Raw genomic sequence first — 18,042 nt, 5'->3', positions numbered from 1 at the left:
TGTCCTGCAGGGTAACGTACATCATTTAAGGGTTTGAAAAGCAAAGCCAGCAGAGTGTAATAGGGATGAGAGGTGGGACAGAAAGCCAGCGAGGACACGGCTCTACTTTTGCTGCACACTGAAGCACTGTTGAAGGAGTTGGGGGTGGAAAAGTGTGGCGGTTTGAGGTACGGATGCAAAGGAGACATCGGGTCGAGGCCAATGATATAGTGACAGGAAGTACTACAGTTCCCCACCACTCCACATCACTTAAGCCCCTGAGGCCTCGAGTAGATGCACTAAAACAGCTTGTGGAGCTTGTGATCTTTCTCTCCAACGCTAATAAAATGGTTTAGTCAATTCTCTTGATTCAAGTGTTCAATTATGCAAAGCTCTCAGGCGAATTTGCAGAAAATCACAGAAAATATATTCAAATGTGAGTTGCATCAATTGTTTAAAGGAAAATGCAAATTATTTTGTCAAGAGCATTTTCTGTTTGTTTGTCCTTTTCTCCGTCCTCCTTGAATACACTAAATGTGTGTAGATTTGTGGGGGCTGGTTAGGCTATTTCTTGCAGATCTTAAACTACACATGTTAACCATAAAAAAAACATGTCTGAACTTGAACTTGCCTCAAGATTCAACAATTGAATCATTTTATAATCGTACTCCTCAGATGTCACAATATTTATCCATGAAAAGTTCCCCTTTAACGTTGATCAATTATGATTAACGTGGTATTTTTCCTTTTGTGTGAAAAATCTATTTGTGATATTTAGAGTAATGCGAAGTTAGTATCATCGTTACAGATGTGGAAGTTGATTACCATGGCAACAGGAAACACCTGTACGCGCGGGCCTTGCTTGGCCGAGCTGTACTAATCACACACTGACGCACATACATACACACTTGTACAAGCATCCTGCTATCTGTCAGACATTAAAATGTTTCGGCATGCTTCTGGTCGGCGGTGGACTATTCAGTATTCCACCGCCTATTTTTGTACGTGGAGCAAACGCTTTGCAGACGGGGTTAGTCACTAGAACAGAGTGAGGCAAAGATAAGTGGGAGAAACAGACACGAGGAGCCAGAGAAATGGAGAAAAAGGGGGTAAGGCTGCGTGGCCGTGCACAGGCCTGTCGCCTGGTGGGAGAAACAGAACAAAAACACAAGAGTTTAATCTTCACACCTTTATTCTCTTCTCCTTTCACCATCCTTCGCCTCTGGCTCTTTCCATTTTTCTTCCCCCTCATCGCTCTCCGGCAGGGTCAAAGTTCGGCTTGGAGATAAGGGAATTCAAACAGGATCCTCTCTGCCTCTCTGCCAGACTCTGACTATGCACTGCAGTGATCAGTCCCCCCCCTGCACAGGGCTCCGTGATGAGCTTGATCAGGAGCCATCTCACTCTGTGTGTGTGTGTGTGTGTGTCTGAATTGGTGGAACCTCTGTGTTCCAGCTGTATTACTAACAGAGATTCCCAAAGGAGACAAGCGTGCAGAGACACACCTTGTGTACCTGCCTCTCTCTGCTCTGACAAACCAAACGCGCTACAGTCCAAATGAACAGACAGCGTACACGGCCACAGAACCGGACGGCCTAAGAACCCGTCACCCGGGGCGGCTTTTAACGGCAATGATCGAGGAAAGGGACGCTTTTCAACGTCGCGTCAACCAATTATCACGCTTTCTAGTTCAGACACCGCCGGTTGCTGCCATGGCGACGACAAGGCAACAAAATATCCTAAAAAAGGAGAGCGTGTAAAGCCCACTGAGTGTTCCAGCTGGCGCTCGCGCTCAGGAGCGCTGCCATGAAAACTTTTCGGGGAGGTGGCGGCTCGCCCGCGGATGCTGACACAGCATCAGCTCACCCTCATGATTAGTGTGTTGCACTGAGACCGTGGCTAATGGTCTACCCGCGCCGGAGTGTGGGGCGCACGTGCGTTGGCTGTCAGTTTAATTTTAATACGTGTGTGTGCGTCCCGTGAATCGTGGAGTTTTTTCGACAGCAGTTGCAGGCAACAATGCGAGGAGTTCTTCAGAGGAAGACTCGGCTGTAATGAACGACCGTTTGGAGAGAAGATCAGTGTCAGTGGACGGACTGATCTATAGCCGGAGGAAGAGCCCGTGGGTCACACGAGATGCTCTGATGCACGGAGGATGCGGAGAGGAAATGAGAAGAGATTCTGCCTGCAAGCAAAGGATTATGCGGAAGAGTATGCGGCTTATTGCTAAAAAAAAAAAGAAGAAAATAAAGTAAAAGAGCAGGACAAGGCACTTGAAAGAGTGTTAGAGAGGACTAAAGACGGGAAACCGACAGAACAGCGAGCGGGAAAGATCACCGGGATGCGAAAAGGAGAAACATTAAAATCAAAAAGAGCAAAAAAAGAGCTAGAGGGAGAAATGGAGACGTGACTAAAATCTCATTCTCCTTTTTTTGCCTTTCCTTTCCCTCCTCTTCTCACCCCTTTCTCACAATCTCTCCCTCCTCCTCCTCTACTGTCAACTACAGGGAACGAGCTCAGATGGGGAAACGGGATCTTTGGGCCTTAAAGTTGGAAATTACATTTCTTCTCAGCAAACTAGCTGTTGGACGCCGTCCGCTGCATTGGCGCTGTGAGCGGAGGGGGCTGAATTATTCATGCTATATTGCTAATGGCCTAAATGAGATATTCAGAGTAAATTCAAGTTGGTCTTCCCGGGAAGTGCTGCAGGCACGCCGTCAAACAACAAAACAGACATCCTCTTGTTAAATAGATGCGGAAAAATCCCACTTGCCAACGTGTGAAGGGATTTAAATTGTTCATCAGTGCACGTGCACAAAACACACACCAAACACTTGTATGACTCCTATTCACCGGGTGCAATGGATCGCTTCCCTCCCGAACACACTTCTCCTACCCGGCACCGTTTGACGTTGTGCGTCTGTATCGATTTTCCCGACAACTGATAAAACTGAAAGCAACGCGACGCACGGCTTCAGTTTCAAACTGTGTTTTAAACAAGGATGCCAGAAAATACGGCAGCGTCTCGAGCAGTCGGTTGGTCCATCGGTTGTTGCTCCGGTACTTACAGAGTAGGACGAGCAGGGGTGTTGCGAGCAGCACTAGGAGGCTGGCGCGGTGGGAGGGGCCGGAGCTGCAGTGCATCTTGTTCTTCTTACAGACGCACACTTGGACTTTGATCTCCGTGTTGTTGGACAGAGGGGGCACGCCCGAGTCGGTGATGAGCAGCGGCAGCTGGTAGTTGGCCATCTTCAGAGGCTGCAGGAGCATGACTTGGGAGTGCGTGGCTGTGGGAGACACGCAGAAGAAGAGCCGGAGATTTAAAAAGGCGTAATTGAGCCGTTTTTTTTTTTTAAGGCAGATCTGAATACGTATATCTTATATAACCACGAACTGTCTGCCTGCGCCACTCATGACAACTGAGGCGACGCAAAATGTCACAACTAAGGTTGTTACATCTCCTTGCAAGACACTGACATTTCTTAAGAAGAAGAAGAAAAAGGCTGTTTTGTACCACTGAACGCGAAGCAGCACATTTATCACGTCTGTGACGGCTGTTACCTCCAGTAGGGTGACTTTTAGTTTTGTACTGTCCAACTCAAAACAATGTCATACATATTTCGTAAATACAGAGGCCTTTCTTTGTACTTCTCAACCCCACCTCTTTGGCTCATCATTTTATCTTGATTATGTGCGGCAGGACATGGAGAAATATGTATGCAAAGTTTCTACAAAAACTGATCAGCATGTGACAAATCAACCAACAGATTGTCAGCACCAGCCGATTTTCCTCAGACAGATGCTTTCCACAGTTATTTAAGTTTAAACCATTTGTATTCGTATTGCGTAAATGCGCTAATCTGATGAGGCATTTATCACCTTACACTTACACTTTAAAAGATTGTGAGGAATTAACAAATTTCCCCCTGGGGATTGATAAAGTATATATCTGTCTGTCTTTTAAGTGTCTTGGTAAGTTGTCGTTGCATCAGTAGCCTCCAGGCCAGATTCAGTGTTTGTTTTTAGCAAATGAGATATAACATTACAATTGGCAAGCGTTTAAAGATTTCGATACCCCGGGACAAAGTTTCCCAGTGTTTACTCTGAATTGGCTGCTGGCTATTCGGGAAAGACTTAGGGTGGTATCAACCTTCTCAACGCTACATCTGGGGAAAACGAATAAGTGCATGTGTCAAAATGTAAAACTTTTCCTTAAATATTCTGCTCAAAGATTTAAAAAAGAAAGAAAGTTGTGATTAAATATGTTAATGACCTACTGGCAATCTCAGCAAGAAGGGTTACAAATTGCTGCTCGGCAAAAGCTTTTAAAAGTTCATTCTTATAGAGAGAGGTGTAACTTTCCTGTGGTTCTACACACACACACACACACTCAGAGGAGACGAGACGAGCACAGCGCCAGTCCATGTCAGTGGGAGCGCGCGGTTTCTCTGCTGGCCCCGTCTGTCTCTTCCAGCAGTGGTGATTGAGGAGTGTCGGTACCTCCTTCTCCCGCTGTCACTCACAGTGAATACCTGTGGGCGGGTTCTGGCACTGCTCTGTCACTCAAACAAACGGAGGCAGCGCTGCCGGTCGTAAAAGCCTGAACCAACGTCTTGGTTGTCCGTCTATCCTCATCTTCATGGTTCTATTGTTTTACTCCTCATCCTCATCGTGTGATCCGTGCTAGTTAATCTGCTCTTTACACAGCACGGATGGCTTATTGTTGCAGGGAAATTAACTTTTGCCTTCCTTTATCTCTCTTATCCTTCTTTTTCGTTTTCTTTTACTTACTCTTAGTTTTGTATGCAGACATTCACCAGGGTTCTTTTGGTTTTGAGAATGGACGCAAAGTTCATAAAATACAGGAAGGAAAAGTGACATATGCACATCCAACAAGTTTGTCTGTCAAGGTCAGTGAACAATCGTATTAAAGAGTTAGTGAATGTTATTTTCTAATAGGTGACACACTTCACACAAAAAGAAAATACTCACAGTTGACCCTGGTGACCTTCCATGTTTTATCAAGGCCGAGCTGTTTTCCGAGTTCTATTTTAAAGGGCGCGGCGTTGGGCGCGAGGTCTTTGTCCCGCCCCCCGACTATCGCCACGTTCATGTCGTGGGCGTCTTCACACACCCGCGCTATCGATGGTACCACGTAGGGGGCGTTGTCATTGTAGTCTTCCAGGTGAATGACCAATGTGCCGGTGCCCGTTGCTGGGGGGCTGCCTGCAAACACGAAGAACAGACACATATTGGGGGAAAGGGGGGGAGAAAAAAAAAGTGTTGAGTGCACTGATATCAAAACGTATGTAGTGCACAGCAGTTTGCTGGTGATGCCCCTCCCTATGTAAACAGTACTGATCCTGGTGGATATGAATGATTAAAACCTCGTGATCCTCGTCATTATTCCAAGGTTAATCGGCCTTTAGATGTTTTGGATTCTGCCGTAAACAAAAAGTGTTAATGCTGATGCTTTAAAAAAAACAAAATGTCAATGAAGCTATTAAGATCTTCCCTAAACCTTTCAACTCCGCCGACCTAATTCGACCCGAATAAAAGGAAACAGTCTATAACTTTATGGCGGGAGGAGCAGGAATCACAGTGCCTTGCGTTGTGGAAGACAACGTTTTGACTGGGCGCACGGCCTGTTTGTGTGCGTGTATGAGATTACGCCTTATTGTAAGATACAGGCTTAAAAAGCAGCCTGGTTCTTCTCTATTACGGCTCTCTGTTTCACCCCGATTACAGGTTATTAAAAAAAATCCATGCGGCATCCACAACACCCCAGAGGTCAGCCAGCAATTAACACCAAAAGACAAGATCTGTAATTGGAAAATGGTCTCCTCCACCTTTTCATGGTAAAAAAAAAAAATATATATATATATATATATATATAATTTGCAGACAATTTTGAGGCTGAGAGCAGAGAACAAGCAAGTCAAGATAAATGTGCAATAAATGTCAAGAATGAAACCCAGTCTGGGTTTATACACTAACGTTGGAGAAAGGAGCAGAAAGTGTTCCCACCATTAACTTTTGATTAGGTAATGGTTGACTTTTTAGGACAAACAAACAAAGCGAAAAAGAACCTGATGAGGCAAAATCACTGGGGTGTTTTAAAGTCGATGTATATCCTGAGTAGATATCTTGGTTTATCACTTCAAGTTTTACTACGGTGAGTTTTAAGTAAATGATTCGAATGAAAACAGTGGGTTTCATTTAAGACAGACAGGATTCATCCAACCATTGATTTTGCCCCCTGAAATGACAACCAAATGAATGAGATTACCTTTAAAGATAAACCTATTATTCATGACTTACACCTCTGCCTGTCTGTTTGTAGTGTTGGCAAAGCGGAGCAGTCCGACGGCACAAGCGTATTTCATTGACACTGGTGTGTTCTGATTGGCCAATCAACTGTCCTAAGAGGATTTCAAACTTCAACAGGTTTGACAGTTTGCTCTTTTACATTGACTTAGAATGGGGACTCACGCACTGTAACATTATAATAGAAACAATATGTTTCTATTGAAGTTGTCCGGGCTGCTGAATGCCTCTGGTGGGGCGATGGAGGCAAGTGTCAGGGCCTGCATGACAAGTGTAATAGAGGCATTAAAAGGCGTGAGTCTCAGATAATTTTCAACCCCCCCGCCCCACCTAATCATCCTCACTACATCCCCCCCGGCCCAAATAACAACGCCGTGTCAGAGCAAAAGAAGCCGTGATGAAAGTGACTTGAGGTACATCCATCAGATGTTTTAAAGGTTGGCTGTAGGAAATATGTCTGAGGAGAAATGCGTGATGGATGGCAGAGGCACGCTGTCCTATGAACACCTGCTGCGAACACATTTTCCGCTTCATAGCAACCCGCAGGGAGTCTTAACATAGGCGTTTATCAGATAATCCTCACTATGTCTTTGTTTGCTGAATTCAAAAACGTTAATTTCATTCTCGGCCACGAAGCCATCGGCAGGCTGGCAGACAGGAATCGGATGAAACGGTTGCGAGTTTGGCATCTCAACGGTATAATAATCGTGAAATGACTGCTGTTTTTTTCGGGGGGCGGAGTCAAAGAACGAAAACAAAACAGCAAACAGGCCTTATTGCGGAGAAGTACGACTGCGACGATATCAGAGGAATTACTTTTACTGTTGAAACTCAAATCAAAGACAGTCGCTCTTGGGGCGAGACCCTATATAATCTATTACCGCTCCACGCCAAGAGATTGAGGACGGGCTCGGATGGAAATAAAAATAAAATTTCAACCCATCTGTGGTGGAAGAGGCCTTCTCTGTGCTTGGCTTGCTTTAAATGAAGCTGTTTGTCATACGCGAACACGCCCCACACCCAATCACTCTAATGCCGCGCTCCTCTCTTCTGCTCCTCCCTCTCATCACCGTTGCATCATGCCTGTCATCATCAGCCTGCCACGGCACCAGTGGAGCACGGCTGCTGGCCTTTACTTCACACCGTTTTGTCACTTAAAGAGCCCACAAATTATGGATCTTCACCGCTACGGATCCACCGAGCTGCGCTTGTTGGGCACTAAAAGTTACACGAGAAGGGAAGTAGGTCATTTTAAAGGGAAAAGGACATGGGAGGATTTGCTGTGATGCCTAAATAACATGTCAAAACTGTCATCTCCTTTCTTATTGGGGTAGTTGTGTCAAAAAATGAATTGTGATATCAAGATATCAAACGTTGCTGGCGGCTCCTGTTCCAGGAGAGAGAGGCTTCGCACAACAACAAAAATCGAGGACAGAATCCTCCGTCTGCGTGTAATCCTGTAAGGTTGTGTTTGTGTGTTGTTTAAGGTTGGACTCTCTGCCTCTAGTACCTCAGGTAACAATTACACCCTGAGTGACTTGCTCAATTATTTTTGTCCTTTGGTAATTGCTGCATTTCAAAAATGCAAATTGTCCGTCTCAATGGTCACGTTATGAAGCGTCAGCCACAGCAAATAAGTAGCGCGCTGTTTTGGTGCTGTGCTGAGTTCTGTAACCATATTTCCCTTCACACCAAACAATCCATGGAAAAACACTCTGAGCTAAAAAGAACCTGTCAACTTGCAGACCTTCTCCTGCACAAGCGGAGAGGTCACGGTCCGTAAATCTGTACGCTTCATCAACTTGGGATCAAAAATTTGAGGCAATCCACACAATAATTCTTAGGAGGTACACAGACTTTTGGCCTCCCAGGTGACACTCTGTTACGTTGCATCACCCACACAGGGTTTATGACAGGAAAGACTCTTTTTCTGCATCGTCCTTTTTCCTGCTTCTACAGTCCATCTCCTGCCGGCTGCGGTTAACCCTCGGCACTGAGGTGGCGGGTAAAAACATGCTTCAGATGTGCTTTCCAAACGTGCATCCAATCATATATGAGGCATATCTTGCAGGTTTAAGATAACAAATGAATGCAGAAGTCATTGCACTTCCTTCCCTTTTGCCCTTCTTTACGCAGGTTTCGATTAGATTGCATGGATGAAATCCGAATGCTTTCAAATTTAAAAGCAAATTGTAGAGAAAAGGTAATAAACAATGTTATTTCCAATGAAAAATTGAACAGTCCAAAGCTAAAATTAACTTTAAACAAGTAGGGTTTGATTCTCATAAAATGGTGTCAGAGCAGGAATTGCACTAATTAAGGATTGAGATTAGGTTTAATTGTCTTCATTAAAGTTTGATATTAAAAGGAGCAAAGCCCTCGGGCCGGGTCGGGCAGACTGCTCCAGTACCGACGCTACACTAGCACATGAGAAACCATACAACAGTAAATGCATCATATACTATTCATGACACGCTATGCAATATGGCAGTCAATTAGAATTATTTGGTCTGGTTTGCTGCTACTGCACTAATCATTTGCAAACAAGTTCTGCAAAACACCATCTGGAAATGCTTCTGCTGCTCCTGCAGTGTCTCCAAAGCAGCACATGCAAGCTGTAGGTTTTCATTTGAAGTTAGCTTGTGCTTGTCGGGAGTGTTGAGGTCAAAGACGGGACATTAAATACTGTACAACCTCTGTATATACAGTACCAGGAGCTACTCATACAATAGGTCACGGTGTACTGACCTGTTCCAGTATATTGATGAAGTAATATTAATATATTTCAAAACGATGAGCCCTGGATGATGATGATGAACCTTTATATGAAACTTTAAACTGCTCTATTTTATATCTTATTTTATTCCTGCTCAGCAGACTTTCATCAGATCCCAGTTATTGCTTTCTATTTTGTATTTAATATTTATGTTTTATTTTATTCAATTTTCCTATACGTTTTTGCCCCCTTTTTGAGATTAACTTTTGTTTGCAATCTATATTCATAGGGATATCTCTATGTATTTATGTCTTCATGCGTAGACCTGTATTAGATCGAAACCGGACCTCAATCTACACCGACTAAGCTCACACATAAAATGTACATAAAAGCACGCACGCACACACACACGCACACACACATGTAAATACATTTTGCAGGACTTCCGTTTCTCACTGTTATTCTCTTCAGTTTGCCCCCCTTTATTTTTGTACTCCTCTTACGTTGTATAACAAACTGGGTTGTATACAGTATGTGTTTATGTACTTGACTGCATTTTGTACTCACTTTTCTTTAAAAAACCCTGTAAATTAAGTAATCTGGTGAAGAACAAAACAAATGAGATAATACTGCATCACTGGAGAATAACAGAATGTCCAGTTATTCCACTGAACAAAAACATTGTGACAGTGAATATCATTTCCAATACATTTGTGAACGCATTATCATTTTTATTTGTGATAATATATTTTGACCACAATAACATCATTCCAGCACATCCACGGAATGAATTCACCAAAGACGTACTTAGAGGCCTTTCTGCGAGGGACTCCTCCATCACCTCCAACCTCTCCCTCTAGGCTTCGCCCCCCGCTGCTCCGTCTCCATCGTCCACTACTGCTCCCGACACCCGCCTGTGGCTGGCAGTTACACAGCCCTGTTATTCTCCCGTCTGCCCGGAGATGAGAGAAGCAAGCCGACTGATTGACTCCTAGGGCCGTCGGGGCTAATCCACCGCCACAGACTACAAACTAACCTTTCCTTCACTCGCCTCCCTGCTGTCTCTCCATCTAACCCCGAAACACTGCTTTTCTCCCGACACTTTGGCTCTAGGCTAATGCTCTATTTATGTCTGACTGTCACTTTCCGTTGCTATGCTTCATTTTTTCCTTTCTGTTTTCTGACGTTTTGTCTTTTCTGTTGTAGAAGAAGAAGAAGAAGAAGAAGAAGAAGAAGAAGAAGAAGAAGAAGGAAAGACAGCGCTGTGACCAGCAGCGGTTTGAAATGTGCCGATTTTGGCCCCCGCACAGTGGGGAGGGCATGAAATCCATGATCTGTTTGCACCCCGTCTGTCCTCTTGGGGAGAAAGTGTGTTGCAGCAGAGTTTAATGATAGGGGCTCAGGGCAAAGTGCACAAAAAATGTGAAGGGGGGAAAAAGTACAGCCAGTTCCATTTTCATTTCTGGTTCATGGTTCCATCTTTTCTTACTGTGAAATGAGTCTGGCAAGCGCTCCGATTAGGGCGGCAAAGGGGCAGAATATTTTTCGTAAATTTCCAGGAACTCTCCATGGGAGGTTAAGCTTGAGAGTAGGATGTATATATGCATGTGCCCACAAAAATACACCAGTGTTTCCCATACCTTCAATAGGTGCCACAGGAAAGTCAGTTTTCTTTTGTTTTTTAACTTTCACAATTATCCACTGATCTCTGCGCGCGAGGGAGTTCAGTCCAGATGAGCACCATCAGGCACGTGAGCGCGCTCCCACCAGCCGACTGAGAGCGGATGGAAGAATTAAGTTCCACTCACAAATGGATTAAGCCATAAATGTCATTTTTTAATTTCTTTTAGAAATGAATGTCGGCTTACGACCAAACGAACGGTTGTTGGGGTGATTTAACAGTGTTTACCGTGTCATATATGACAAAACAAACTGTTTTTTCGTCATATATGACAAGGTAAATGCAGTTAAATTACCCCAAAATTTCCAGTTTATTCTCAGTAGTTCCTGTTTATTCATATATATTTTCCTGTGTATTCACGTTAATTCCCCTGAAAATTCCCGTAATATTCGAATATTGATGGAATTCTGCAAGCCTAACTATGATCATGAGTGAATTTCCAGGATTAAAAACAGAGTTTCGCTCAAGGTCATGGCTAAAACAAGATTACTCTTATCCGGCTACTTTTTCTTTTTTCATTAGAACGACCATTATACCCGGTACAAACAACCAGTGGATGATGCCCTTGGCGAGACATGTTCAGCATTGTTATTACTATGATTATTTTTTCTAGCGACATTACAAGTGGGGGATGAAGGAAATGAAATAACAAGCAGGGACTAGAGGACGCCGGCAGCACCGGCCCGTGCATGAGGAATGGCTCAATGGGAAATGTCACAATGCATCACGCTGCAGCTAAACATTCAGGAAGACTAATTCAAAAGTGGACGACAGCAAAGCAAAGCAGACAGAAAGAATGAAGGTAAGATCTGAAGTGAGAAGGGAGTTGATGAGAGCGGCATTACATGGTTGTGTGAGATGTGAGCCAATTCCAGCACAATTGAATGAAATTGAGATCATTCCAATCCACATCACTTTATAGGCTAAAACAGTCAATACCTCGCTTTTTATCACAACTTGGAAGTAATATATAAACATCTTTCTGCATCCATTATTTAAAAAAAAAACACTCTCTACTCAAACACATGCAGCTGCAGTATGGGCCAGAATGAGTCCACGCTATATTAACCCTCCATGGTGTTTAGGCGAAAAAAATATTCACCTATGCTTGGGGAAGACTTAATAATGTATATTTTTTCAAATGTATCCCACCGCCTACTACTACACCTATCTACGTTTTTCATAGTACACATGATCAAAGAAATAAGGAGAACAAGGAATATATGCATTTAGAACAAAGTTGGATGTCTTTGTATGCGTCTGCGAGATACCTCCACCGTCCTCTGCTCCCACTGTAAGGCTGAAGCATCCTCTCTGGTTTAGTGTTTTTCACTTCCCCTCCATCCGTCTTGCCACTGCGAGAGTCCCAGACCTTGTTAAAGCTCCCTTCAGATAACCCAATTCATTCTGTCCCATCACTCATCAGTCTCCTCGGGGCTTCGGCAAACACTATCACATGACGCCCCGCTAATCTTATTGGCTGATCAGAACTGTAAATGAACCCAGCCAGAGCCAATTACAAAAGGCACAAGTCATTAAGAGAGATGACTTCGGGGAGGGAGGCGGTGCTGGGGACAGGTGCATGGCAAATTACTTTCAAAATAGGGTTTGGGTTATCAGTTGCTGGCTATTATGCCAAGTGATTGGAGAAGGAGGGTATTGATATGGTTTGATGTAGGCTTACACTGAAAGCTCTTTCTGTGGTAATTAGGAGAAACCCTCGTTTCGATCTGCTCTAAAAAAACTTGATTTCTGACATGATTTCTATTGTGATAAGGGGGATGGATCAAAATGAACAAATAAAGGGTCTACAAATTAAAGTGAGACAACTTTAATTAACTTTGTCAAACTCAAACAAAGATTGAACAAAAGCTCACTTTACAACTTCAAAAATGAGTTACAAATTACAAATGCCTTCTACAAGCACCTGATCGCCAGGTCTTTTCCACAGCAAACATTTTGACATGTCTCACATGTAAATGACACGGAAAAACAATGGCCGAATTCCGTTTAGCCTTTTTGGTTTCAGGTTTATGTTTTGCACCGACTAGCCTTCCAAAACAAAATAACTAAATAAAAAGTGTAATAATACTAATAATAATACATATTTTTTTTCAGTCCAATCACAAACAGGTTATCAATAAAGGGGTGTGTCACTGACTTTTGTCGTCATTCATATCTCCTTAGCGATTATATAACGAGACTGTCACTGTCACAAAAGGCATAACCAATCAGCCTGGCCAGCTACCGGTAAATGCAATATTGTGAGCCGGACCTTATATATATGTATATATATATAAAAGGAAATGCCAAGCAAGTTGAAAGGTCACCTAACTATACTCCCTCTTGATGGCTTGAAAAGCCAAAGCTATAATAAGTAGCAACAGCTAAAAAGTTCTTCTTAGCGAAAGTGTTTTAATAACAGTGTTCGGCAATGCTACACAATCTGTCAAGCAGTACTTAAGCACAGAAGCGTTTTGAGCTAAATGTCAATGTCTGCCTGCTAAAATACTTACAATGAGAATGCTAATGACAAAGATATCGATGTAAAGAGAGTACATTGTTAACAGTACGCACCATTGAGTGTATAGACAATAAGTGTCATTATTCTAACGGCTACAATATTCAGCGCTCAACAATGACCAGCTGAAGCTTATTAGTAGGGCTGTCAATGGATTTAAAAAAACAACTAATTAATTGCACATTTTGAAATTCATTAATGGAGATTAATGAATGTTGTTGTTGTTGTTGTTACAATGTTGTTTATATGAATGAATGTTTGTTCTTCTAAAGACTAAATCTTAAAAGTAATGAGTAATCACTTTAGAAAGTGTGTATTTCAGACACTTAATTGTTCATGTTGGTTTAAACAAAAAAATACACACATTTTGATCATCTTGACAACAATCTTGAGGCAGAATTCCACCGGGTGGAACATGTTGAACTAGCGACTCTGTTGTCCTTGTGCACTTTGCTCTCAAGTCTCCATCATTTAACGGCTGTGTTTGAAGTGCCAACAATCTCCCCACATTTAGCCAGAACGTTTTTAAACTACGGCCTTTTAGGGACACAGTGGTGGTCCTCTGCAGACTGTGTGCAGGGTAACGTTAGATGTCGAGTAGCCTAGCAGCTAGCTTAGCCTCGCAGCTAGCTTAACATAGCGGTGCTTTGAGTGGTCCGTTTGACACCAACCTCCTTTCTGTTTGACACGTGGAGTAATTCCTCTGCACCGTTCTCCGCTGTATGTCGCACCACTGTTTGTTTTACTTGCAATGCAAAAAGCTCTCTCCATCTTCATGTAACTGACTGAAGCTAGCGGCTATTTTGTTTCCGCAGTCAATTTCTGGTTATTGTTATTTTATTGCATTAATCTATCTATCAATCTATTTTATTGCATTAATCTGCATTAATCACATAGATGAATTAATTAATGGTGAATTAGTTTAGTTTAAAGTATTTGTGTATTGGCCAAAGCATTTGGAAGAAATATAGATCATAGACCTTACGTTGCCTTAAGAGAAAAACATTGGGGGATCATAAAATGTAACTTATTTCAATAGCAGCTATACCAATAGATGCTGAGATGTATTTCAAACACAACCCCATCAGTCAAGCAGATGGCACCAGGGGAGAAGTCCGGGATGAGCCAATGCTAAACAAGAATGTGGTTCACGTTACAGTGTTCAATCCAACAGCTGTTTTACAGCTGGATTGAATGCCATCCGTTTCTGTGTCAGGCAGGCTTACGTTGAGATGACGTGAATGCGCCGTAGGTGAGTATCCATCTTCATGCGGTATTAAGTTCAACTTTCTGGCCACTCTATACGTTCATAAGGGAGAAGAAAGCAATCTTTCAACCGAGTACTGTCATTATTTTGAGTTTGTCAAAGATGTAAACATTGCGTTTGTTGAAGCTGATATGACAGCTCAGCCAGGCCAGAGAGAATCTGTGTTGATTCTGCACAAAAGGTGTTAATTGAGTTGGCCTCATCGCAAACAAGAAACTGAGAGGCTGTATAATTAACACACCGTAAAGCCCTGCATATCACACTGCCACCACACAGCCCATAATGACAAGAATGCACAATGACATACAACAATGGGGCCTTTAACGCCTCATCAGTAACTAAGCCTCTGACATATTTCCTATGTCGTTCTAGATAAAATAAAAATAAAAAAAAATCCTGCAGTCTTGTTTTTGAGAGCCTCTCTCGCTAAATGGGGAGGCGGGGCGCGTCGGTCTTGGCGGGCCAGGCCCAGCAATCCAATCAGTATTCTGAGGACACAAGAGAGGCCGAGTCTGATAACAGCCACAACAGAGGGAGAGGGTCTCTTTCTTGGCAAAGCCGAACTTTAAAAGCCGGCTTTAATCACGGAAGTGGGCCTGTTCAGGTTTGAGTCTAGACATGAATTTCAGAGACGGCCATGGAGGGGCAGGGAGGCCGAGACAGAGGCCGAGTCGGTGCTACTAAAGTGCCGAAGTAAGAACGGCACAGAGTGAATTTGGGATTAATGAGGCAACGCGGCAGGACAGGGGAGGCTACAGGAGGAGCGGCCGTGTCGAGCCGCGGCCTCCTGCTCATTGTCGAGCGTATCCAGTTACACCGTCATTACCCGGAGGTCAAGATGCCAGGATTCCCGACGCTCCGACTGGCGTCGCTCCCACCTAGTGCTCCACAGGGTGCTAATGGATAGCAAGGACACATTTCAGTATGTGTCTCTGTCTCCATTAAGGGATTGACACGAGACATATATGGTCTCACTCGCAATTATACATATAATATAGTAAACACCAAACTTGGATTTTAACCTCTCATTTTCGAGGTACTTCATTCCTTTGTTCAGTCTTTTCAATTTTCACCTCTCACTTCCACCTTTCTCGTCCCTTTTGTCCACTTGACGTCACTGCCACATTCAGCACTATATTTGCTATTCTATTAAACTGAGGCTACTCTTTGGCTCCTGCTCTTTGGGTATTTGTGTAATAGATTCTTTGGAATGTTAGAAAAGTCCGTCATGGCCTATTTCTGACATTTACAGTGTCTCCTTCGGCAAACAGCTCAGTCCCAAATGCTCCATTAATCAAAAATCAATTCATTAATATCTAAATCAGCTTCTTAGTTTATATTCAAAGGCTGTGGCTGGAAATACAAAGACTGAAATACCTGAAAAACACTGACAGTCATCCCGAAAAGCCCTACATTGTATTCTACTCTTGGCGGGAGGACTTCAGCGAACCGGGCTGACACACTGGCTCAGTGGGCTTTATTCTTTTTTTGGAGAGAGGAGGGGGGGGGGGGGGGGGGGTCACAGCTGGCTAAAGAAACATCCTAATTCCATCTATCTGCTCTTCGTGTGCCAGGCTGCATCACTGTGTGCGACTGACACGACAGACAGTTAGCAGTGAAACCCTTGTGTCTGAAACAGGGAAATTACACAGCCCATTTCAGCAATGAGCGCCACGCCGCTTCCTGTCGCACTTAGTGAGGCAATGAGGCAGCGCGGTGGCGGACATCTCACATGAAGATGGACACATGTAGGGACACCAGACTTGTGTGTCTGCAAGCGCACCGTCTCACACGCACAGCCGGCGTCACTTCTGCTGACGGCCGACTGCCGCCGTCGGCTCTTTTTTCTCTCTTTTGAGGGAAGAGATGATGAACCCATTATGAGGACCTGTCACAGAGCGTTGCACAGATACCACACACGCCCTGCACACACACACACACACACACACAAGATGCCATTTTCACATCCGTGTGAACACCTAAGCAAATTCTTTTCTGTGACCCGTTAGAATTCAGCATTCCCTCGCTCCTTTTGCCTCCTGCTTTTGATTTACAATGAGGGGGGGGGGTGCGATCTGACTGTGATGTATCCTGACCTGCGAGGTCTTACAGCGGGAATGTGTGTGTAATACCTAATGTTCCAGCACTTACCAAATGTCTCTTTGACTGTCTCTCGAGGACGGCTAACTGTTGTACAGATAGAGACGCGCATGCACAAACACCCTGAGGTCACTCCTCCGTACGTCCATGTGTTCAAAGCAAACGCTGCTCAGCTCTGTTGTGCATAACTTAGGAGTATTTAATTGGGGGTATGGTGGCAGCGCTCACTGCAGATTGCGGTTGTGTAAGCATGTGTGTGTGTGTGTGTGTGTGTGTATGTGTGCGCACGGCGCAGCATTTCACACGATCAGGGCCGTGATAATGTATTCATGCCTCCCAATGACAAATGGCTCCCACCAGGAGGCGGTTTAACATTTAAATGAGGAGCAGGAGAAAAAACATTGAACCACAACCCACAGCAGAGGATACGCCGGGCAGAGAGACGCTGCTTGTACCCAGACAAAAAAAAAAAAGACAGGCCGAACACACAACTTCAAATCACCCACACGCACAAACACACAGGCCTGACGACACGGAATACGGAGAAAAAAAACTGACGTGAAGGAAGGAGAAAGGGGGTGAGACGCTGGAACAGCTGGCGTCCCGGCGGGGAATCATGGAGCAGAAGAGAGTTTGTTGGCGCCGCAAAAGCCAGCAGCTACTGATGAGAGTTTATACAAACAGCCTGTCAAGCCCTCTGCTCCGGTTGGAACAGTATCTCCTCAAACAATACCGCGGCGCTCTGCAGGCGTGCCAGGTTCCTGCCACGCCAGACGGAACTGCATTGTGGCTTTTAGGAACCAGACACTCCAAAAAAAACGCAAATGCAGCAATGAAGGTGAAGATGAAGATGCACCGGCGCATGCAAACAAACAAACAAACAAACATGCAAATGCATCAGGGCGGCACACTCTAGTGACAGTCACACATTTATCCAAGTTCACAACTTCTCACGCTTGGGAGAGACAAACGGTCCTTCCTGCAAACGGTGTTATCCGCTCTGGCAATAGAGTGTAACCTCCAGACTGCAGACTCACTGCTGCAAACTCTCAAGATGAGATGATCCTTGACCTTGGCGCCAACGTTATCATTACCTCACTACCTTTTTTAAGCCCTCCAGATACTCGGTTCTTCCCTTCTCCCTCCTTTTTTTCCATTTCAGTCCTCCCTCCTAGCCAGACTCTCCCTTCCGATAGTACGTGCGCTCTTTTGTTCACCATCTGTTGCAGCACAGAGGCCCGCTTCAGCCAACCTGTCCTCATGCCGTTAACCAGAACCCACATTCAATCTGTGACTTTTATTCCAGCACCAGGAGTTGTTTTTAATTTCCTGGTTTAGCGAAATGTCTCAACGACCAGTTATTGATTTATGAATCCCCTCGAGATGCATTGTGATACTGTAAGTTTTAATCTTGACCTTTAATGAGGTCAAAACTTAGCAGCTAAGCTACT

General features: G+C 44.1%; 1 protein-coding gene across 1 annotated transcript in view; it reads right to left on the bottom strand.

Annotated features, from left to right (window-relative positions):
* Positions 1-18,042, bottom strand: part of cdh13 (cadherin 13, H-cadherin (heart)) — a 251,006-nt gene that overhangs the window by 7,307 nt on the left and 225,657 nt on the right. Inside the window, exons 12-13 of the mRNA XM_078081980.1 lie at positions 4,972-5,205; positions 3,048-3,266 (exon numbers count right to left, since the gene is read on the bottom strand). Of these exons, the coding sequence (XP_077938106.1) occupies positions 3,048-3,266; positions 4,972-5,205 (453 nt within the window). The remainder of the gene's footprint in view (positions 1-3,047; positions 3,267-4,971; positions 5,206-18,042) is intronic.

Source organism: Gasterosteus aculeatus, chromosome X, assembly GCF_964276395.1.
Source record: "Gasterosteus aculeatus chromosome X, fGasAcu3.hap1.1, whole genome shotgun sequence".
NCBI classification, from domain to species: domain Eukaryota; kingdom Metazoa; phylum Chordata; class Actinopteri; order Perciformes; family Gasterosteidae; genus Gasterosteus; species Gasterosteus aculeatus.
This window is presented reverse-complemented; position numbering and strand designations above follow the sequence as displayed.